Below are 23,905 nucleotides of genomic sequence, written 5' to 3'. Positions count from 1 at the left end.
TGATTACTGCTTATCTTTCATATATTACACTTGTCTTACCTTTATATATTCTGAGTAGCCTCAAAGCTCTATACCTGTTCTAAGAGCTCTTACTCGAAGTTTCACTATTGTCGTTTCTTGTATTTTATGTATGTTTGTATCTGTTGTTTTACAAAAATCAATAAAAAAAACATTGAAAAGAAAAAGAAAAAAGTACAACACTCCGTTGTAAATTTCGCATCCTAGCAGGCTAGTATCACTAAGTAGCACCATCTCCAATTCCAGGAGATATTTAAAGGGGTTCTCTGAGAAATGTAACAAAATAAAATACTTTTAAATATTAAACATTTCTCTAAACACCTTTATTTAGCAAAAAAGTTATATGTTATCTACGGATTTTAAAGATAAAAGGAATGTATGTGTTAATCTGTGCTGCCGTACAGTAGACAATATCTAGGAATGTGGTTTATTAGTCAACGCATTTCGAAGTTCCAAACTTTTTCATCAGCACAAACCAGAGTTGGCTGTAGTATGATAAATTCATAATTTAATTTACAGTAGTTCTGTTAGTCCTCTCAATATGTTCTGTCTAAGCCTACAAACATTATTGATAAAAAGGCTTATGCTGTGAATACAGAAAAATGCCAATGGAGGGCGTGTGGGGGCAGCAATAGCCAGCGTTCAAGAATATTAAGAACTACATAGCAAAAACTCATGACAGAGGACTAGCAGAGCTGCAGGAGATAAAACAGCTGTTATCAAAACTTGTTCAAGCCCAGATAGTGATCCCCCTGGAATTAGGATCTTTACCCCTATAGAATATACAACAGTTGTCATGGTGATCAATGATTAATTTGTGGCTCTCTGTAGCAATAACTAATCTGCAAAACGTAAAAGACAAGTTTCATAAAAGGATACAATGACCATTGGTTTGTTGAAAAGTACATATCCATGGGTGTGCTTCAAGGCCTTTGCAGCAACATCTTCATTGGGAAAGCCTATAAATGCTTGTCCCTTCATCCGTCCTTCTGTCATAAGCCGAATATCAAACCTGCAATATTGAAATAGCTGGGGTGAGTGGTTGGCTCGTAAGCTGAGGTTGGCGAAATAGCTGGGGCAAGTGGTTGGCTCGTAAGCTGAGGTTGGCAAAATAGCTGGGGCAAGTGGTTGGCTCGTAAGCTGGGGTTGGCGGAATAGCTGGGGCAAGTGGTTGGCTCGTAAGCTGGGGTTGGCGGAATAGCTGGGGCAAGTGGTTGGCTCGTAAGCTGGGGTTGGCGGAATAGCTGGGGCAAGTGGTTAGCTTGTAAGTTGGGGTTGGCGGAATAGCTGGGACAAGTGGTTAGCTTGTAAGCGGAGGTTGGCAAAATAGCTGGGGCAAGTGGTTGGCTCGTAAGCTGGGGTTGGCTTATAAGCTGAGGTTGGCGGAACAGCTGGGGTGGAGGTTGGCTCATAAGCTGCGGTTGGCGGAACAGCCGAGGCAAGTGGTTGGCTTGTAAGCGGAGGTTGGCAAAATAGCTGGGGCAAGTGGTTGGCGGAATAGCTGGGGCGAGTGAGGTGGGGATGGCGGAATAGCTGGGGTGAATGAGGTGGGGATGGCGGATTAGCTGGGGTGAATGAGGTGGGGATGGCGGATTAGCTGGGGCGAATGAGGTGGGGATGGCGGAATAGCTGGGGTGAATGAGGTGGGGATGGCGGAATAGCTGGGGCGAATGAGGTGGGGATGGCGGAATAGCTGGGGCGAGTGGTTGGCGGAATAGCTGAGGCGAATGAGGTGGGGATGGCGGAATAGCTGAGGCGAATGAGGTGGGGATGTCGGAATAGCTGAGGCGAATGAGGTGGGGATGGCGGAATAGCTGGGGTGAATGAGGTGGAGATGGCGGAATAGCAGGGGTGAATGAGGTGGGGATGGCGGAATAGCTGGGGCGAGTGGTTGGCGGAATAGCTGAGGCGAATGAGGTGGGGATGGCGGAATAGCTGGGGCGAGTGAGGTGGGGATGGCGGAATAGCTGAGGCGAATGAGGTGGGGATGGCGGAATAGCTGGGGTGAATGAGGTGGGGATGGCGTTATAGCTGGGGTGAATGAGGTGGGGATGGCGGAATAGCTGGGGCGAGTGAGGTGGGGATGGCGGAATAGCTGAGGCGAATGAGGTGGGGATGGCGGAATAGCTGAGGCGAATGAGGTGGGGATGGCGGAATAGCTGGGGCGAATGAGGTGGGGATGGCGGAATAGCTGGGGCGAATGAGGTGGGGATGGCGGAATAGGCAAAGACGCAGCTAGGGCATATAATAGAATAGGCAGTGTCTATATCCTCTGGATCAAAAGTAGAAATAGCTGTGGAGGATATCCACTAAATAAAACGTAACTTTTAATATATACATAAATAAAAACCTCGGATCCTAACAAACACATATATAGACATTACATAATGTGCTCAAGTGAAACAGTGCTCAAGATAAAAAATTGGAGCGGTCTTACCAATTAGACGGACATATAAATATCCCCTCACGTTTCTGTAGGGGGAGTGGTTCCAATAATAAGCATCAGACTGAAGGGTAGGGAAAAATTGAGTCGTTACTGTCCTCCCTGTAAACCCCCCAAGAGCTCCTGTCCTGACAAGGACAGGCCCCAAGTAGGTCCTGCTATAGACACCCACCAACCAGAAAAAAAAGCAAAATAAATACAATGTCTCTTTATCTCCCAACGCGTTTCAACTCCACTAGGGGAGAATCATCAGGGGAGTTCTATTCAAATACAAAAACGATGACCAGTGGGTCTGTCAGTTAGATAGTCCTAAAAGAAAGTTCTGTCATATGGAATCCGTGCAGGTCCATATAAAGTCCGTGCAGATAAAGGTCCCGCAGTGGCAGGGAATCCTAATACACAGTCCCCATATACCGACTGTGTCCGCAAACTGGAGTAAGTCCCATGGCAGAATGAGGTGGGGATGGCGGAATAGCTGGGGTGAATGAGGTGGGGATGGCGGAATAGCTGGGGCGAACGAGGTGGGGATGGCGGAATAGCTGGGGCGAATGAGGTGGGGATGGCGGAATAGCTGAGGCGAACGAGGTGGGGATGGCGGAATAGCTGGGGCGAGTGAGGTGGGGATTCCGGAATAGCTGGGGCGAACGAGGTGGGGATGGCGGAATAGCTGGGGCGAATGAGGTGGGGATGGCGGAATAGCTGAGGCGAACGAGGTGGGGATGGCCGAATAGCTGGGGCGAGTGCGGTGGGGATGGCCGAATAGCTGGGGCGAGTGAGGTGGAGTAAGTCCCATGGCAGAATAGCTGGGGCGAACGAGGTGGGGATGGCGGAATAGCTGGGGCGAACGAGGTGGGGATGGCGGAATAGCTGGGGCGAATGAGGTGGGGATGGCGGAATAGCTGGGGCGAATGAGGTGGGGATGGCGGAATAGCTGGGGCGAATGAGGTGGGGATGGCCGAATAGGTGGGGCGAGTGCGGTGGGGATGGCGGAATAGCTGGGGCGAATGAGGTGGGGATGGCCGAATAGCTGGGGTGAATGAGGTGGGGATGGCGGAATAGCTGGGGCGAGTGCGGTGGGGATGGCCGAATAGCTGGGGCGAGTGCGGTGGGGATGGCCGAATAGCTGGGGCGAGTGCGGTGGGGATGGCGGAATAGCTGGGGCGAATGAGGTGGGGATGGCCGAATAGCTGGGGCGAGTGCGGTGGGGATGGCGGAATAGCTGGGGCGAATGAGGTGGGGATGGCCGAATAGCTGGGGCGAGTGCGGTGGGGATGGCGGAATAGCTGGGGCGAGTGCGGTGGGGATGGCGGAATAGCTGGGGCGAGTGCGGTGGGGATGGCGGAATAGCTGGGGCGAGTGCGGTGGGGATGGCGGAATAGCTGGGGCGAATGAGGTGGGGATGGCCGAATAGCTGGGGCGAGTGCGGTGGGGATGGCGGAATAGCTGGGGCGAATGAGGTGGGGATGGCGGAATAGCTGGGGCGAATGAGGTGGGGATGGCGGAATAGCTGGGGCGAATGAGGTGGGGATGGCCGAATAGGTGGGGCGAGTGCGGTGGGGATGGCGGAATAGCTGGGGCGAATGAGGTGGGGATGGCCGAATAGCTGGGGTGAATGAGGTGGGGATGGCGGAATAGCTGGGGCGAGTGCGGTGGGGATGGCCGAATAGCTGGGGCGAGTGCGGTGGGGATGGCCGAATAGCTGGGGCGAGTGCGGTGGGGATGGCGGAATAGCTGGGGCGAATGAGGTGGGGATGGCCGAATAGCTGGGGCGAGTGCGGTGGGGATGGCGGAATAGCTGGGGCGAATGAGGTGGGGATGGCCGAATAGCTGGGGCGAGTGCGGTGGGGATGGCGGAATAGCTGGGGCGAGTGCGGTGGGGATGGCGGAATAGCTGGGGCGAGTGCGGTGGGGATGGCCGAATAGCTGGGGTGAATGAGGTGGGGATGGCGGAATAGCTGGGGCGAGTGCTCGGCTTATGACCACTAATAGGACGAGACAAGATTTGTTTTCAGTAAGAACAAGTAACCAACAACTAAGATCAAACACTTTCCAACTATTTATTCAATAATTTTAAAAAAGGAGATGGCTAAAACATAAAATGTTTATACAAACAAACACACACATGCACCGACTAATGCAACTTACATGTTTGCTTCAGTGCCAGATGAAAAATCAATAAATTTCCCAAATATAAATTTCAGATCCTGGTAAAGTGAAAAGCAAAAAACGTTGAAAAGCGATGAAGAGAATAACAATTCACATCCAAAAATCAAAGTATCGGCATACCTTTTCTGTAACTTGCTTTGATAAGTTTTTCACATAGAGTCTGCAATTTGGCTCTCCGGGATCATAGTTCTTAAACACAGAGAGCTTTCGCATTTCTAAAAAGAGAAGAGAAACCCCCCAACCAAAAACAAAACACAAAATCCTTATTATAGATTCATTACAAGTAAAATCATACAATCATGCAAAGACTAGGCAGGAGCCACATTGGGGCATTAGGAGGGCGTAAAGGGGCACTTCTGCTCATCACAGAATAGATCACTCAACTCAATTTGACCATGTAGTAAATGGCTGCCAACACGGCCTGTAACGGATTGCACTGTAACACTTGGCACTTAAGTTCAGTGCTTTGCAACAAGGATACAAATTCTCCTGATCCTCACACGCTTTCCGTTGACACAGATCTGCAGTGAGCAAGGAGGGGAAAACATGTACAGTTTCAGGGAGGGCAGAGAATACAAGCTAAAGATGAGGAAAGCATATTGTTTCAGAACAGTACTGATTCACAAGCTAGAGAAGACAGCAGTATCCTGGATATACAGCTCGTATTCAGCCTATATTACTAGGAGAGATACTCCCATAGGGGAGGAGGAAAAAAAAAAAATCAAAACTAGGAGCAGGATGCAAACAGGGTCTGAAAATGGATTAAGCAATAGAAATGCAGCAAGTTTTACCCAAAAGGTATTAATAATTATAAAGATATTTTTCTGTGTCATAAGTGTCCATAGCCTTTAATATCCTGGGCCATGTATTTAGTTACTTCATTTTGACTAAAATAATTTTTAAGATGGCTCATCTATACTGCTAATGAACATAAAGCTACAACAAAAATATATGTCCTCCACTATAACACCTTAGTGCATGGTCGCCATACATGCTGTCACTAATACTGTACAGAGCAGGTTCAGGAGCTGAGCCTGCTCCATGTAGTGCGTCAGTGAGGCAGCCAATCAGTGTAGACGGAATGCACCACTTAGAGCCGCTGGGCTCACTGACTGGCACCGAACTACTATTGACAGATGTCAGCGCCACAGCCAATGGCAGAGACCAGCAACAGTGAGAAAGACTTGCCCCTAAATGTGAGTCCAACTTTTTATACCAAACTGTACCCAGGTACGAACATTAACCTTTTTTTTTTTTTTTTTAATTTAAATAGATTTTTATTAACGATAAACAGAAAAAGAGAAAACATCATTCTCTCATCCACATTTCAATATGTTACATACATCTTTTCTTAATTTAAGAATCCCCAACATACCCACAACAACCCCCCCCCCCCCCACAGGACAGCTCATCCCAAGTCTAAACTCCCCTGAGGCCACCAGTGCCTCAAGTAGTTCTCACCTATCTGAAGCCTATAGTACCCAACTTCTATTACTCCTCATCCCAATTCAAGCCATGGAGACCACATTTTATTAAACATTTCTATTTTCCCCCGTCTCTTGTAAACCCCTTTTTCCAGCTTTAGACCGTGTTGTACATATTGAAGAAATTCCCTCCTCGCAGGTGGTTCTGCCTTTATCCAGTTCCGCGCTATCACTTTCCGAGCCATATACAGTAACCTAGCGATTGCAATCTTCCAGGTGTTGTCCACTCCTATTTCATCCACGTATCCCAACAAGCATATTATCGGATCTCTCAGGACTCTACATTTATACGCTCCTTCCACCCGACTCAAAACTACCACCCAAAAAGCGGCCAATCTAGGACACGTCCACATCATATGATAAATTCCTGCATTCTCACACCCACACCTCGGACACTCAGAATCAGCACGCAACCCCGCTTTATGTAGCACTTCCGGAGATTTATATACTCTGTGTATAATATAGAGCTGCGACAACCTATACGGCTCACTCAATGACAATCGCGGAACCCACTCCAGCACCGATTCCCATGTTTCCTTCTCCACCGGGCCCAAGTCCCTCTCCCACTTAGCTCTGGCCTTTATGGGGAAATCTAACAGATACGTGTGCATAAGGTCCTTATATAGGGTGGAAATAACTCCCTTTGTAGTCCCGTCACCACATACATACTCCAATACTATATCCTCCTGAATCCCAATGTCAGTACTCTTTTTTTTGAGCTCCAAAAGCATGTCTCATCTGTGCATACTGATATTCTCCTGCGGGCCTCAGACCAAACTCTGCTTGCAATTGGGAAAAGGACTTCAACGCTCGTTGTTGGACTATTTGGTGTACAAAGCAAATTCCTTTAGTCTGCCACTCCATCAGACCTCCCAGAGCCGCAAATTCCTTTAAATTACTGTTAGACCATATTGGTGTAAATTTGGTTAACCCTGTAACCCCCCGAATCTGCCTCAATCTGTTCCATAATTTACGTATCAGGAACAGGGTTGGATATAGCTTCCCCAATGCTCCCAAGGAGCCATCCTCTAAGCATTGCATTACCGGGCGTCGGCCTGTCACCCCTTCCATCAGGTGTTGTACTGCACTGGATGACGCCTCCCGCGCCCAGCCCTTCAAATGCTGACTCTGGGCTGCAAGAAAGTATACTTCAGGGTTGGGCAAAGCCAAACCACCATCTTCCTTGGGTCGCTGAAGCGTCTCCAGGCTAATACGTGGGTACTGTCTCCCCCATATCAAGCTTCTAAAGAGGGCATTAATCTGTCGGAATTTCTCCCGCGGGATCCAAATTGGCGCGTTATGTAAAACGTATAAAATTTTAGGCATCAGGACCATCTTAATGAGATTGATCCTTCCAACCACCGACAAATGTAACTTATTCCAAGCATCTACCTTTGCCTTGAGCACCCCCATAACAGGAGTCAGATTTCTATGCAGGAACTCCGCGACTGGAACCGAAATCCATATCCCAAGGTATTTAAAATGAGATACCACCTTAAGCCGCTCATCACCCACATTCACACTTGCATTCTCTCCTACTCCATCCACCTTAAACAGAACCGATTTGTCCCAATTAATTGTTAGCCCCGATACGGACCCGAATCTTTCAACAATTTCAATGGCCCCTCCCAGTGAATCAACCGGATCAGCCAAAAACAGCAACACGTCATCGGCATATAGCGCTATCTTTTCCTCAACTTCCCCATATCTAAACCCAGGGACCCCATCAGATTGTCGAATCTTGGCGGCAAGTGGTTCCACAGCCAACGCAAACAAGAGAGGCGAAAGCGGACATCCCTGCCTAGTGCCTCTAGCCAACTTTATAGGCTGAGACAATTCCCCGTTCACCCTGATTCTAGCCGTCGGCAGCGAATACAACAGCTGAATCCAGGCCACAAACTGCGGACCAAAACCCATACTCTTCAACACCTGCCATAGATATCCCCACTCTACACTGTCAAACGCCTTATGGGCATCCAGTGACGCAATCACCCTCCGGCCACAATTGTCAGACTTCAGCTGTAAATTCACATATAACCTCCGCAGATTGATTGCCGTCGACCTATCAGGCATAAAGCCAGACTGATCCGGATGCACCAGGCCCGTAATGACACTAGACAGACGGGAAGCTAACACCTTGGCCAGAAGCTTGACATCAATAGTTAGCAAAGAGATTGGGCGATATGACTCAGGTTTCCCCAAATCCTTATCCTCCTTTGGAATAACCACTATTATGGCCTCCCTCATAGAAGCTGGTAAGCACCCCCGGGACCTAGCTTCCTCCAGAACCGTCTTTAATCTAGGAATTAACACTTCTCCCAAACTTTTATAGATCTCGGCGGGCAACCCATCGACCCCAGGCGCCTTCCCATTGGCCATGGACATCAATGCCCGACTCCGCTCCTCCTCCGTGATAGGGGCTTCCAAGCTCTCCCTATCCACCTCATTCAGTCTCGGCAGATCCAGACCCTCCAAGAAGGTCAATGTATCTCCGACCGACTCACCGACCCGGGAGGAATATAAGTCTGCATAAAAGTCCGCAAAAGTCCTCAAAATCTCCGGTGTTTCAGATACTCTGCTTCCACTTACAGGCTCCAATGAGTGTACATATGAAGTACCCCTCTGAGCAGCCACTACCAGCGACAGCATATGACCCACAGTTTCTCCCTCCTGGTAATACAACACTTTGAAATTCCTGCTTCCTATCAGCTTTTTCCAACAGTACTTTTTCCAGTTGATTTTGTGCATTTTTCAGCCTTTTCCCCGCCTCAGGAGTTCCCAGTGTCGCCATCCCATCCTCTGCATCCTTCAACTCATCAACTGCCGCCCTTTCTGCCTCTCTCGTCCTTCGCTTACACCTACTAATGTCTCTAAACAGTAGTCCTCTCAGATACGCCTTCATTGCATCCCAAATCGTAAGAGCGTCTGTACTCCCATCATTCAAAAAGAAGAACTCCGCCACCTCCCGTCCTATACCTTCCATCTCAATACTATGTAACCAACTAGGATGTATCTTCCATTCCCTCCCATTTACAGACTGTGTTCCCGCCAATTTAAACTCCACCTTAATTGGACTGTGGTCCGACAAGGCCCTTGGGAGATATCTCACCTCCCCAACTAGTGTGTCTAATAGCTTATTTCCCAGAGCCATGTCAATTCTATTCGATTTCTCCGCCAGGCCTCTCACATTCCAGCTCAAAATCTTAAAATGGCCCCCCATCAATTGGCTCATCTTCTCTAACTATATCATTATTCTTGACCATGAGCTGTCTAACGTCCCTAACCCCCCCTATCCCAACTCCCTTTCCCACCCTTCCCCTCTCACAACTAACCGTTCTGCCTCTTTTCAAGAGTGGGGCATCATCGCCCATAGCGAACACTCCGATTGGCAGTACCTTCCCAACCCTCCTCCCGCCACTGTACATAGCAGAATTCCATACATTCTTTAACATGTCACAAGATTTCAACATTGATTAACCTGCAAATACAAGAAACCTAAACAAATTTATAATACGCCGCTTACCCTTCCTCCCCCTTCCCCAGCAGCCGTTATAGCATTCCCTTAACTGTAGCTGATTACAACCGAGCTCCACCCTTCAGCTTTAACATCCCATAACCCCTGAGTTGTTAATTACAAGTCTCTTTTCCAACTGACAGAGAAATAATCGCATTCAGAGTCCCCCCTCAGTTTCAGTCTCCTTTTCCTTTAAGCCTTTTAGCATTAATGTCAATCCACTGAGTTGCTTCCTCCGGCTTCTGAAAAAAGTGAATTTTCTCAAACGCCACCACCCTCAGTCTTGCTGGAAACATCATGGAGTACTGCACTCCCAACTCCCTCAGCCGTCTCTTGATACTCGTGAACATCATCCGTTGTTTCTGAACCAGGGCAGAATAGTCTGGGTAAATCGCAATTCTTTGGCCTTCAACTGTGAGATCCGTCATGTCTCTGGCCTTCCTCAGGATAATGTCTCTGTCTCTGTAATTTAGGATTTTGGCGAGCATGGTACGGAGATTCGCTCCAGGGACAGGTGGTTTCGGTGGGACCCTATGCGCTCTCTCCACGCGAACACTTTTGTCAGCACCGTATCTCCAAAAGTCTCTAACAGCCATTTTTCAATATACTCAGTTGGATTCCTTCCTTCAGCTTTTTCAGGGATGCCCACTATGCGTATATTATTTCTTCTGGACCTATTCTCAAGATCCTCATTTTTTGCCGCCAATTCAGCTATTGCTTGAGTGAACTTCTTCTCAGCCTTTTGCAGCTGCACTATATGATCTTCTGCAGTGCTCACTCTCTCCTCTACCTCCCCCACACGTTTGTCAATCTTCTGCATGGCTGCGTTTATCTGGGCTGTGTCCCCCTTAACCTCCTGTATCTGTTGGGTCAGAGACTGTTTACATGAAGAAACCAACGCAAAAACGTCTCTCAGGGTAGGCTCAGCTTCTGGCGCCATGTCCTCAGATCCCCCTACTGCCACCGCCATATTGTTCTCCTGTCTCCCCTGTTGTACCTCATGCTCTCCTGCTGAGTTCTCTTCCTCCTCCTCTGTATCAGCTCCGGTTTCCTCCTCTGCAGCCTCCACTCTTACAAACTGCTGAAGCTTTGCCGCCACCTCCATGCGTTTCTTACATGCGGCGTTCTCTTTATCCGCCATCTCCCTTGCATCGGCGCCATCTTGGCTTGCGCCTGCATCCCCGGCTCCCGCGTCCTTCTGCCTTCTCCTAGTCATTCTCTCCGTTCACGGCGCTACCGCTCAGCACCGCCGAGCTCTCTGGGTCACCCCGCAGCCGGTAAGCCTCCCCTGGAGCCGTTCAGCGGCGGCTATACAGGATTTTATAATGCACAGCAGCGGGAGCTCTCTGCCGCACGTCCGCTCACATGGACACTCAGGCCACGCCCCGAACATTAACCTTTAACCTCTGAAAATACTGCTGTCAAGCATGGCAATAGAATTTAAGCCTTCAAGATGGCGGTCACCTAACGGAATGACGGGTTGGCAATCTGTTCCCATCTAAGTGGGGGCCCTTACTGCCACCCCCTCATGTCTGCCATGCAAGCTCTCCTATGAAGACCAGGCTGTGGCTGACAAGTCCAGGAGGCAGTGGCGAAGAAAGATGATTTCCCCAATAAGATTTACTACAAAGTTGCTTATATTCGCCAGTAAATATACAAAGTTTGATGAAACTTCTGTTCCCTTTTAAAGAGTTCATGTCAGACCACAGTATAGATCTCGGTGTCATCATTATACAAGGGCCGATTACCAAAAGGAGTAATAGTTATTCTTCTTTCTAAGCTTTGCAATTGATTTTATGAAGAGTGTCTCCCAGAAGAGAAGACCCATCTTTGGTCAGCCAAATACACCGTATACCTGTCACACTATTACTAATAACGGTCATCACACACGTACCTTCTTTAGAAACCCTTCCCTTCTCCAGCTCCCTCCTGGAGATAAACTCCTTTAGCAAATCATCATCCTCCTCCTCATTCTCCTCCTCATCCTTGGGCTCAGTAGTTGGATAAATCTTTCCAAACCCAAAAACTTCTCCGTCTCTCCCAGGCTCCACTTCGGGGTCCGAAAGATAAGCAGTGGCTGGAGGAATCAAAATACATGATCAGTGAACTGGACAATTTATTAGGAAAAATAAGGACATCTGTGAGAATCAGAATTAACACCTTCACCACCTTGGGTTTTTCCGTATTTTGTTCCCCTTCTTCCCAGAGCCATGACTTTTATTATTCTGACAATATGGTTATTAAAGGGCTTGTTTTTTTGTGGGAAGAGTTGCACTTTTGAACGATACCATTGATTTTACCATACAACGTACTGGAAAAAAAATTCTAAAAAGTGCGGCGAAATTGCAAAAAAAAAAAAAAAAAAAAGTGCAATTCCACAATTGTTTTTGGGTATAGGGCAGCACTCATAGCTATCTGGCAATGACAACCACAGGGCGCCGATGAGCAGAGTTTGTGAGCATGATAAATGCTCCTGTCAGAGATTGACAGAGGCATTTAATATGTTAACAGCCATGGGTGGATCACGATTCCACCCATGGCTGTTAAGGACACGTCGGCTAATGATATATCAGCTGACATGTGCAGGAAAAGTTGAGGGCTCATCGCCGGAGCCCGCAGCAGACACGGGGAAAAAGACCTTAGGCGCACCTATACATCTAAGGTCGGAAAGGGGCTAATCACGTATCCCCATGAGCCTGATGCTTCTACATCTGAGCACATGAATCAAGGATAATGATGTCTAAAGGCAAACTCTTCTACAGCTGGGAATCCCTGTGGAATAAGCAATGCAGAAATTCATAACTATGAATCTGCCATATATATGTTTCTAGTATTTAAGAAAATCTACACAAAAAAAATGTTTGCAGCCATTTTCTGAGATCTGTAACTTTATTACTTTTACATCCATGGAGGTGAGTGAGGGATTGTTTTTTTCTTCCCCGAGGTGACATTTTTAGTGATAACACCTTGGGATACACATGAAGTTTTGATAGCTTTTATTATATTTATTATTATATAATAAAATATATATATTTTTTTATAAATATAATTTATAATTATATATTTTATAATATTTTGTTGGAACAAGCAGAGACTGAAAAATAGCAGCTCAATTTTTTTGAGTGGATTTAAACAAACAGTTTAAATTTTTATAATTTGATAGATAGGACATTTTTAGGAATCACAATACAAATATGTTTAATTTTAATAAGGAAAAAGGGGGAGAATAAATCAGAATTCTTACGTTTAAAGACTTTTTTTTTTTTTTTATTCTTTACTTTAGTTTTAGACCTCAGAGAGGACTCATTCAGAACTTGAGCCTGTGATTGTTGGATCGCTTATAATACAAACTTCAATAGGACAGTGTTGCAGCCCCAATAGGTTCCCAGCGGAAAGGCGAGTGGTGCGAGCAATGACGTCATTTAAATGCTGACGTAAAAAAAACTGAGCAATCTCTGGTTGCTGGAGTTGCAGGCAGATGCCAGGTATGTACTACAGCTGGCAACTGCCTGGTATGAAGCAGGCTCAACTTCTGAGCCCGCTGCATGCCTTCCTTAGCTGAAGATAATGCAAATATACATCATAGGCCATTAAGGGACTAATATAAAGCAGCATAGCGTGGTTCTCCAATCCTAGGCACCACTGCTGCATTAGATTTTTTGACATCGGAAATCCTCCAACTTGCTTACCATCGGCAGCTGTGGTTATGTCAGCAGGAATGTGAATTTCCATTCTCTTTGACCAAATTGCACGGGACTGCTCAAAAACCTCAGACGGCAACAAAGGTGCGTGGGGATGGCTGGAATCAAAATAATAATGCTTATTAAATTCAGTATCTTGCACTTAGATTCATTCTTGGATATTTGGTGGTTTCCTCCGGGTTCTCCGGTTTCCTCCCACATTCCAAAGACATACTGATAGGGATTCTAGATTGTGAGCCCCATCGGGGACAGTGATGATAATGTGTGCAAAACTGTAAAGCGCTGCGGAATATGTTAGCGCTATATAAAGATTATTATTATTAGTAACATTTTAACACAACATTATACAAACGGCTACCTTCTAAATGATTTTAATACCTCTCATACATTGAATTAGAGTCTCGCCAGAGGCACAATTACATTATCGATCATTCTATGTGCTTAATGCAAAATTTCTACCAAAAGCAGCAGTTTACAGAGGGATTTATTCTATGAATCATGCGTATACACATTCCGCAGCGCTTTACAGCCATCATCATCGTTGTCACCAATGGGGACTCGCAATCTACATCCATTATGTCTGTCTCAAGGCGTTCTTTCCACATGTGATGATCGTGCCATAACTTGTAGTGAAGGCACCATAAGGCACAATGGCTGTTTTAGAGGCATTATCGTGCAAAAAGTCATCTATACAGATGCAATGCATAATACATCTTGGGCTGCAACAGGCACGGCAATTTCCAGAACGAGTAGTGTCTGATGGAATAATAAATAGTTAGTCACACACCGCAGAAGTGTCCAATCTGATTGTAGTTATTAAATACGAACAGCTAACCTGGGCTGCACTGCAGGAGCCGATAGTAGGTTTTTTATCTTCAGCTTTTTCCGAGGACGAGATGGTTTTTTGATCCTTGGTCTCTTGGGCAGCAGATCTGCCAGCTCTTTCAGCCGAGCAGCCCTACATGCATACAAAATATGATCAATCACAAGGGACTCAGCCAAGAAACCCTCAACCCCTTCATACAGTCAACGGAGGCTGCACTTAAGAAAATCTACAAAAAAAAGTGAAGAAAAACTGAAGTCCAACTATGGTGACTATGATTTATGTCATCAGAGTGGACAACTATACTGAAATGCATTTTTTTAAGATTTGGTGTATAGAGATTTGGAACAGACCTCTCTTTATCCTCCTCATCTCCACTTTCATATTCTGACTCTTCTCTGCTGGAAACCTCCATATCGTAATCATCATCCAACTCCGGCAGTGGAGGGTTCTCGGGGAGGTCCGGTGGAACTGGGGGGTATGGTGATGGCACTGTCAAAAGGTCCGCATGCTGTATAGGATACATTATATTAAACATACAAAGCCAAGGTTACATGTGCCAATGTCTGCAGGTCATAAATAACACAGGGGAACAATTTGAAAAACATTTCTGTTGAGTTAGGTTTTTGAGCTGATTTATACTAAAATTGGCATACTGATTCCAAAAATGTAGTCAGTTTTTTTCTAGCACGTCAAGTTTTTCCTACACAACTTACCTGCCAGAGAAGCACAATTGCACTGATATCTGTAATAAGACTTATCTGATTACAATTTGACTCATATAGAGCTACGTGGCCACTTGTAAGAGTAGTCACAACTTTGTCATGCCTACTTCTTATATATTCCATTTTTTGTTCATATTTGTACTATTTACAAAAAAAAAACAACACTTTTTAGGTACAGTAGTTTACATAGTTTTGAGAAGACAAAAATCCTATAGTTCAAAAACTTGACGTGATAGAGAAAAACTGAGATCATTTCTGGATTCAGCATCCAAAAATTAATTAAGAACAGTTGTCTGGCCTAACTCTTAAAAAATTGTGTTCCCCAGTGTAATGTATTTTATGAACAGGGTAAATCACTGGTTCTCCAGGAACAATGAGGATGGACCATGCAAAATGTACACATTCCCTATTAAGTGACAACTGATACCAGAGATATGTGATCGACCTGGATATAGCCCTCATTATGGCAATAATCATACTCAGCTAATCAGCTTTATGGACGAGTCAACTGACCCAACGAGTCAACAGGTGAACTGTATGGTTAGACTAAATGTGTTCCCACTGGAAGAAGTGATTGTGCATTGCCAGTATACGTCACCAGGTTCTAGTCATTTGGGATCAAACTGCCAGGAATCGGATCCATCCTCAGGATCAAGCATTGCAATGTTACTTAAAAGGAAACCTGTCCACAGGCTTTTCTACCATGACATCTAAGCAACATTACTTTAATAGGCCATTCAATGTACTTTCTTGTAGAAGTGATTTTCCTTTTTTTTTGCTAAAGGCCTGACACGGTTTATGCTAATGAGCTAAAAGTGTAGCAGGTATGGCACTGCACTTAGTTCTCCTGCCTCTCCGCCTCTTTCTCCAACCATCGTGTTGACATAAAGGCGTTGTCATCTACTAGGACAACCCTTTCTTGAACTAAATGTTTGGCCCCGATAAAATAAAAAAAAACTAACAAATCACAGTACTCACCTTCGTGGCGGCGCTGTTCCAGCGGTGTCATCACTCGTGTTCACGGGGTTTCTCGTGCGGCATTGTGGTGCAATCAGAGCTGGTGTCACTGTCTCCACCTTCGTATAGTTTGAACATGAAAAGGAAGTTCAGGCTACAGCGGATCCCAGACTTCTCAATCCGCACGAGAGCGATGACACCACTTGAACGGCGCTAGCACAGGAGGCGAGTTTAGTTTTTATTTTATTGGGGCCAAATATTTAGTTCAAGAATGGGTTGTCCTAGTAGTGGATAACCCCCTTTAACAGGTCACTTTTGTCGGAGGTGCAGTCATCGCACAGACTAGAGATCGTTACGCACTGGATTACTTTAAGGCTTGCTCATTGGACTGTCTTAAAGATCTACGTCTAACAAATACTCGCATTGTGTCGATATGTACTCAGTGAACGGCTACTGGAGAAAAAACCATTTTATGAATGGGTCTGTGTGCCTCCTGTGTGCGTTTTTTCTATTCATAAGTTCATAGGATATTCAAAGGACATGCCATAAGTTTCAGAAAGATGTGTCACCATTTTCTGCTTTTCTAGAATACCTTCATTCCTTGCTTACTACAACAGCAACTTGTATACTCACCAAGGGAGGCTGTGCGGTCAGCATTCCAAAAGGGGCAGGCAAATTCATTTTATTCATTAAATGTAAAACCTAAAAAAAACAAAAACAAAAAAAAACATTTAAGTCTACGGTATGAAACCCTACACCTTACAGAGCTAACTCAATTGTGCATTCGTCCATCAGTAATTTTTTTTTTCATTAAAAAGGCCAATTATTTATTTATTTTTAAACACATTATTTACATCCTTTAGATTTTGGCAGAGTTTAACGTTTCTTTGAAAAAAAAAATAATGTATCATGTCTATTAACCCCTTCATGACCCCAGCTTTTTTCGGTTTCGCGTTTTCATTTTTAGCTCCCCTCCTTCCCAGAGCCATAACTTTTTTTATTTTTCCATCAATATGGCCATGTGCGGGCTTGTTTTTTGCAGGACGAGCTGTGCTTTTGAACGACATCACTTGTTTTACCATGTCGTGTACTAGAAAATGGGAATAAAATTCCAAGTGCGGTGAAATTGCAAAAAAAGTGCAGTCCCACACTTGTTTTTTGTTTGGCTTTTTTGCTATGCTCACTAAATGCTAAAACTGACCTGCCATTGTGATTCTCCAGGTCATAGACACCAAACATGTCCAAGTCATTTTTTATCTAAGTGGTAAAAAAAAATCCAAAACTTTGCTAAAAAAAAAAAAAAAAAAAAAAAAAAAAAAAGCGCAATTTTCGGATACCCGTAGTGTCTCCATGTTTCGTGATCTGGGGTCAGGCAAGGGCTTATTTTTTGTGTGCCGAGATGACATTTTTAAAGATACCATTTCAGTGCAGATACGTTCTTTTGATCGCCGGTTATTGCATTTAAATGCAATGTCGTGGTGACCAAAAAAACGTAATTCTGCTGTTTCAAAGGTTTTTCTTGCTACGCCGTTTAGCAATCAGGTTAATCCTTTTTTTATTGATAGATCGGGCGACTCTGAACGCGGCGATACCAAATAGGTGTATGTTTGAATTTTTTTTATTATTATTTTGAATGGGGCAAAATGGGGGTGATTTAAAAAAAAAAAAATATATATATATATAATTTTTTTTTTCTTTTTTTTCATATTTTTTAAAACTTTTTTTTTTTTTTTTTTTTACTTTTGCCATGCTTCAGAGACTAGAAGCTGGCACAACTCGATTGCCTCTGCTACATAAGAGCGAAGGTCAGATCGCTACTATGTAGCAGAATTCCTGCATTGTTATGAGCCACAGGGTGGCGCTCATAGCAATCTGGCAACAACCATAGAGGTCTCAAGGAGACCTCTGGTTGTTATGCCGACACATTGCTGACCCCCAATCAGGTGACAGGGGTCAGCGATGCGCTCATTTCCGGCCCGATGGCCAGAAGCGCTAGTTAAATGCCGCTGTCAGCGGCATTTAACTAGTTAATAGCGGCGGGTGGATTGCGATTCCACCCGTTGCTATTGCGGGCACACGTCAGCTGTACAAAACAGCTGACATGTCCCGGCTTTGATGCAGGCTCACCGCCGGAGCCCGCATCAAAGCAGGGGATCTGACCTCGGACGTACTATCCTGTCTGAGGTCAGAAAGGGGTTAAATACACACACACCAGGTTACAATGCTAAAACAGCCAGCACAAAGATGGAACCCAAAGACCTGTGTCGGTGATTTTGATCCATGAACAGACATGTGAACAGCCCTATACACAGCTCACAAAAGTCGGCAGATACCTGCTCATTGCATGGACAGGACATTGATGCATGGTACAGAACCGTCGTGTTATAATGTATAAAATACTTACCTGGACATAGAACTTGGGAACACTTAACATGGCATGTGCAATGTTGGTCAATATGCTGCTTGTTGGAGGAGGATATAAATACTTAAGACTGGATCTTATGGGATAGACAAGTCTGAAAAAGGAAACACAATGAAAATTAGCTACTTTAATATTAAACTGCAGGATTTGTCCGATTTCTACGCAAGTACAACATACCACTGTATGCATGTAAAAGTTTGGACACCCCGGGTCAAAATTACTGTTACTGTGAAGAGTTAAGCAGGCTGAAGATGAAATGATCTCTAAAAGATCAAAAGTTAAAGACATTTCCAGCACCAGGGGTGCCCAAACTTTTTACACGCCACTGTATATTAAAGGGGATGCCCACTTTGCGAGACAATTTATGTATTTTTTATTTAAATGCATTTATTCGAGTCTAAGAGTCCTTTTTTCCATTCATTAAAAAATTGTGCACCACTTGCCACCTATAGCCTTGGTGTTACGCGGTCTACTGCTTCATTGGCAGAATAACCTAAAGGGGACCTGTCATTAATTCATGCTGCAAAAATCGCTGCGTGAATCAGAACCTGAATACACAATTGCATCCGTATATGTTTCTCAGAAACACTTGGGCATGTCAGAGAAGGTGTACTTTACGAGATATTTTCCCAGCGCTGCAGATAGTGATTGACAGGCATCTCCTGACGTGCACACAACAGAGACTTGTCATCCACCTGCAGTGAAGGATTTTTACAGAACATTATCTCCGAAACGCAGGACTGGTTGCAGCGGTCTGCAGTCGTGCCTCCAGGCTCGGATTCATGCTGCCGCAGTTTGGGCACCGTTATCAGGCGACAGGTTCCCTTTAAATGAGAATTAGGCTGCCGGCTAGGTCAGTCTAATTGGGAGTTTAAGGCCGGGGTCACACTTGTGTGTGCAATGCTAGAAACTCGAGCATCAACACCCGGCACTGCCGCTGGTCCTGTATAGAAATACATGCACAGCGGAACGCTCCGGTCCCCAGTATTGATGCTCGAGTTTGTAGCATTGTAAAATGCCCATAAAAGCCATTTTTAAAAAAAAAAAAATCCTAAATACATGCATTTAAAATAATTTAGAAAAAAAAAGGTCCTCAAAAATCGACAACCCCTAAGCAATTAGCTGTTTACTACATACATTTTCCAATCAAAGAAGTAACACAAGGATCACAAAGCCCATGCCTTGATATGGGTCCATACTGTAACCCGGTGTACCACCCCGACAAAATACCATGCAGAAATCTACATTCTAAAAAAAAAAAAAAAGTTACAAAACCAAGATGTTTTGAAAAATTTCAGGGAAAAAAAAATAAAAAAATTACATTAATATTTAACTGGGGATCATTTTTAAACCCTCTAACGGCAAAACAAGGCTCCTGCCATTTCTCACACCGGTCAGTCATACGATGCCATACCAGGGTACACACAAGCCCGTGTAACCAAAGCCTGACCTCAACTTGGCTCATTTTTGGGGAATTCTAGGCCATCACGGTGTGACCCAGGATAAGATCGTCCCCCAATCATGGGACAAAAATACAAATATAGGCACAATTACCATCACATACCCGTGATTTGGTGCAATGCCTCTCTCGATGGTCACTTGGTCTGGAAGTTTCGAGTCTTTACTTTCATCTGCTTTTTCTTCCCTGATAAAAGAGCAAATAAGAAAAAAAAAAAATAGAATATTACGCCTAATAGCATGTGTGGCAGCGTAAAGGGAAACTGTCAATAGGTTTATGCCATCACATCCGAAAGCAGCATGGACCTTCATTCCAGCAATGTGTCACCTAATGGGATGCTTGCTGCAGTTTTGATAAAAATCAGTTTTTCCTGCTGATCTACCAGTTTCCTAATCCCGCCCCCCAGCACTGATTGGCAGCTTTCCACCTATAGAGAGTGTACACAGAAACCTGCCAATCAGTGGTGGGGGCGGGGTTGGAAGGTCAAGTAGTCCTCCGTCTCCTCCATTACGTGTTACATAGCGGAAACCAAGGTCTCCATCGCTACATTACGTTGATCTCAGATTAGGTGTCGAAAACCTGGTGACAGTAGGCTTTAAAAATATGTATACATTTCATATTTGGTAAATCCACGCTGTTCAAAATGTGTCTCAGCAGATCGATATAGAATGTTTTAGTAATACATTCAGTATAACTAGTAACTTATTCATTTAAAGGGTTTGTCCAATCTTTCGCCAAAAGTCTGCAGTCACTTTAGATGACTGCAGACTTCTAAATCCTCACAGTGTGCACACCGTAAGAAGTCAGGCTTCTCCAGAGTTGGTGGCCAAAGTGGGTATACTTTTGGCCACATTTCGACTAGACGTGCATAGGATAACTCAATGCAAGTGATTGAGTGAGGCTGCACAAGACTAGTCCGAATGTGGCCCGAAGTATGCTAATCACATCCTTACAATCACATGGCTATGCCAGAGAATGCCAACAGTGTGCGGTATGCATGCTATGAGGATTCAGAGGCTTTAGCATAAGAATGGACCTTCCCAAAATGTGATGTTATAGTACATCGCAGGATAGGTCCCCAGGTAGAGAGGAAGCACCGCAATAGTGCATTGACGACTGTTACAGCAGATATCTTACGGTTACACCAGCACCATCACAAGGGCGTACGTGCAACAATTCCCATCAGCCTACCATAACACCAACTTATGGAGCCGGTGGGATTTTTTTTAATGGAAATTGGCACCTGCTGAATGCCCCCACAGCTGCCATCTTTGTCTCTTATGAATTCAACAGAGAATCATGAAGCATAACAATGTCACAAGGCCGAGAGTAGTATAGTGTACCTCTCCCACTCGTAATACCCAGATAAACTGGTTTAGCGGGGCCACTCCAGGAATCATATATTATAGCAAAAAAATGGAGTAAGAAAGTCCCAGATATCATAATAAAAACAAATCGCTTTATTAACATACAAAAATTACAAAAAATTGGACAACAATAAAATTGCAAATATGCACCATAACAGATGGAACTGAAAAAGCTTGGCGGCGAAACGTACGTCAAGGGGTTCCTGGTGTGCAGTGGGTGAGCTGTCCGGTTTATATATGGGTAAGCACGCAGTGGTCACTATTGACTTGTTGACGGTTTTAGTATTCACCCCATAAGGTGCTGTTTGTGGCAGCGGGGGATATATGCAGGACTCACTCCTATTATATGATTAGGTCTATGGCCGTATACTACTAGCTATATCTTTACCCCCGGAAATACGTTGTGTTCACCATGCACACCTGTACTGCTTGAGTTTTTCTCCTTAGTTCCATCTGTTATGGTGCATATTTGCAATTTTATTGTTGTCCAATTTTTTGTAATTTTTGTATGTTAATAAAGCTATTTGTTTTTATTATGATATCTGGGACTTTCTTACTCCATTTTTTTGCTATAATATTTGTCTCTTATGAAGCCCAGACTGCGGCTGAGCTTTACAGAAAAATGTGATATTAACTACATGCTGCAATACTGTTGTTCTCCAGAACGTAGAGGAAACTAGCAAAAGATAACAGGCTCAAAAGTCCCCTAAGGGGACTAAGAAAAAATAAAAAAATATTTTTCCAGATTTCTAAAAACATAAAAATTTGAATGACAATTGCTTTTACCATGTTGTGTACTTGAAAACTGGAAAAAAAAATTGCAAACAAAGTGCAATCCCACACTTGTTTTTTGTTTGGCTTTTTTGCTAGGTTCACTAAATGCTAAAACTGACCTGCCATTATGATTCTCCAGGTCATTACGAGTTCATAGACACCAAACATGTCTAGGTTATTTTTTATTTAAGTGGTGAAAACAATTCCAAACTTTTTTTTTTTAATAAACAAAGTCCCATTATTTGATACCTGTAGTGTTTCCATTTTATGTGATCTCGGATTGGGCGAGGGCTTTTTTTTTTTTCTATGCGCCAAGCTGACGTTTTTAAATTATACCATTTTGGCACTGATACGATCTTTTGATCGCGTTATTGCATTTTAATGCAATGTCCAGGCGACCAAAAAAAGTAATTCTGGCATTTTGATTTTTTTTTTCTTGTTTTGCCGTTTAGCAATCAGGTTAAATCCATTTTTTTTAGATTTTGCAATTTACAAACTGTTTTTTTATGTCCTTAAATCAGAGAGTGATATGTCACGCAGAACAGTTAAAAAATTACATTTCCCACATGTCTACTTTACATCAGCACCAACAAAATTTACAAAACTTTTTTTTTTTTAGGGACCACATCACGTTTGAAGTGAGCTTGGGGGTCAATATAACAGAAAATACCCAAAAGTGACACCATTCTAACAACTGCACCATGCAAAATGCGCAAAACCACAATCAAGAAGTTTATTAACCCTTCAGGTGCTTCACGAGAACTTTCACGAGGGTATCAGGAGAAAATGGACCTCAAAATGTGTTGTGCAATTTCTCCTGAGTACGTCGATACTCCATATGTGGGGGAAAGCCACTGCTTGGGTGCATGGCAGAGCTCAGAAGGGAGGGAGCACTGTTTGACTTTTAGAACGCAAAATTGGCTGGAATCAATGGTGGGCGCCGTGTCACGTTTGGAGACCCCCTGATGTACCTAAACAGTGGAAAGCCCCCAATACTAACTCAACCCTAAGACCAACCCCAATCCTTTTTAAATTATTTTTACCTAAGGGGGTGATAAAGGGGGGGGGGGTTGATTTACTATATTATTTTGATCACTGTGATATTTCCTATTGTTGCCGGCAGATCTCAGCGGGTGCACTGCGCAAGCGCTTGCCATTTTCATCCCAGAAGAAGACACCGATGGCCGGGGGATGCAGGAGGGTACAGGGACACCTTAGGTACCGGGGGGACCCAATTTCTCTCTCCTCTGATGTGTTAGATCATATCAGAAGAGAGAAATTAAATGGGACTTTTTTTTTTTTTTGCAGTCATAGTTATTCCGTGAATAACAGTGATCGCAACACTGCGGACGGAAAAAAAACAATCCGAATCAGGTTCTCCGGGGTCTCGGCTACCTCCAGAGTCCTCAGACAGGGAGATAGGCTGACATCTAGCACGGAAGGACTCCTGGATGGTGAAACGAATCCACCAGGCAAACACAGCCGATGAAACGGCTAAACCCTTCCTGTAATCGTCAGGAAACCTTCTTACCGTTAGGAAGCCCAAATAAAGTGTCCAACCTTCGGAAAGACGCCGTCCTCGATACGTACTTACTCGGAGCACTCACTTCGTCCAGATTATGGAGAACCCATTCCGTTTTGTGGACTGGAGCCGAAAGATGAGGGAAGGACGATGCCCCTGTACCAGTGGGAATACAATACCACCATGGTAACAAGGGAAGGGGATGGCCTGAGGACAACCTTGCCTTGTTGGTAATAAGGAAAAAAGTCTGAAAGAACAGAGCGGCAAGCTCTGAAGACTCATCAGGATGACAAGATCGCAGAGAAAAAAAAGGGAGCAACCTTCCCTGATAGTAAAGTCTGTCCGGATCAAAAAATGAGTCTACTGTAAGACCACTAGGACCATTAAGGTCCCAAAGATCTAACGGTATGCGATAGGGAAGAACCACAGGTGAAGACTCCCTGTGAGGAAGTCCATATTTGCAGTTTTGTTGCAATAAGATGGAAAAATACTAGTACCGCAAACGAAAAATCTTGACATGGTCAGTGATG

At 44.5% G+C, this 23,905-nt stretch overlaps 1 protein-coding gene across 2 annotated transcripts in view; it reads right to left on the bottom strand.

Annotated features, from left to right (window-relative positions):
• Positions 1-23,905, bottom strand: part of RNPC3 (RNA binding region (RNP1, RRM) containing 3) — a 45,790-nt gene that overhangs the window by 8,526 nt on the left and 13,359 nt on the right. For both annotated transcript variants that reach the window (XM_069737376.1, XM_069737375.1), the window contains exons 4-13: positions 19,818-19,898; positions 18,236-18,347; positions 16,465-16,533; positions 14,503-14,660; positions 14,162-14,284; positions 13,315-13,424; positions 11,520-11,702; positions 4,748-4,842; positions 4,607-4,665; positions 898-1,030 (exon numbers count right to left, since the gene is read on the bottom strand). In XM_069737376.1, the coding sequence (XP_069593477.1) occupies positions 898-1,030; positions 4,607-4,665; positions 4,748-4,842; positions 11,520-11,702; positions 13,315-13,424; positions 14,162-14,284; positions 14,503-14,660; positions 16,465-16,533; positions 18,236-18,347; positions 19,818-19,898 (1,123 nt within the window). The remainder of the gene's footprint in view (positions 1-897; positions 1,031-4,606; positions 4,666-4,747; positions 4,843-11,519; positions 11,703-13,314; positions 13,425-14,161; positions 14,285-14,502; positions 14,661-16,464; positions 16,534-18,235; positions 18,348-19,817; positions 19,899-23,905) is intronic.

This window comes from Ranitomeya imitator, chromosome 8, assembly GCF_032444005.1.
Source record: "Ranitomeya imitator isolate aRanImi1 chromosome 8, aRanImi1.pri, whole genome shotgun sequence".
Taxonomy (NCBI): Eukaryota; Metazoa; Chordata; class Amphibia; order Anura; family Dendrobatidae; genus Ranitomeya; species Ranitomeya imitator.
This window is presented reverse-complemented; position numbering and strand designations above follow the sequence as displayed.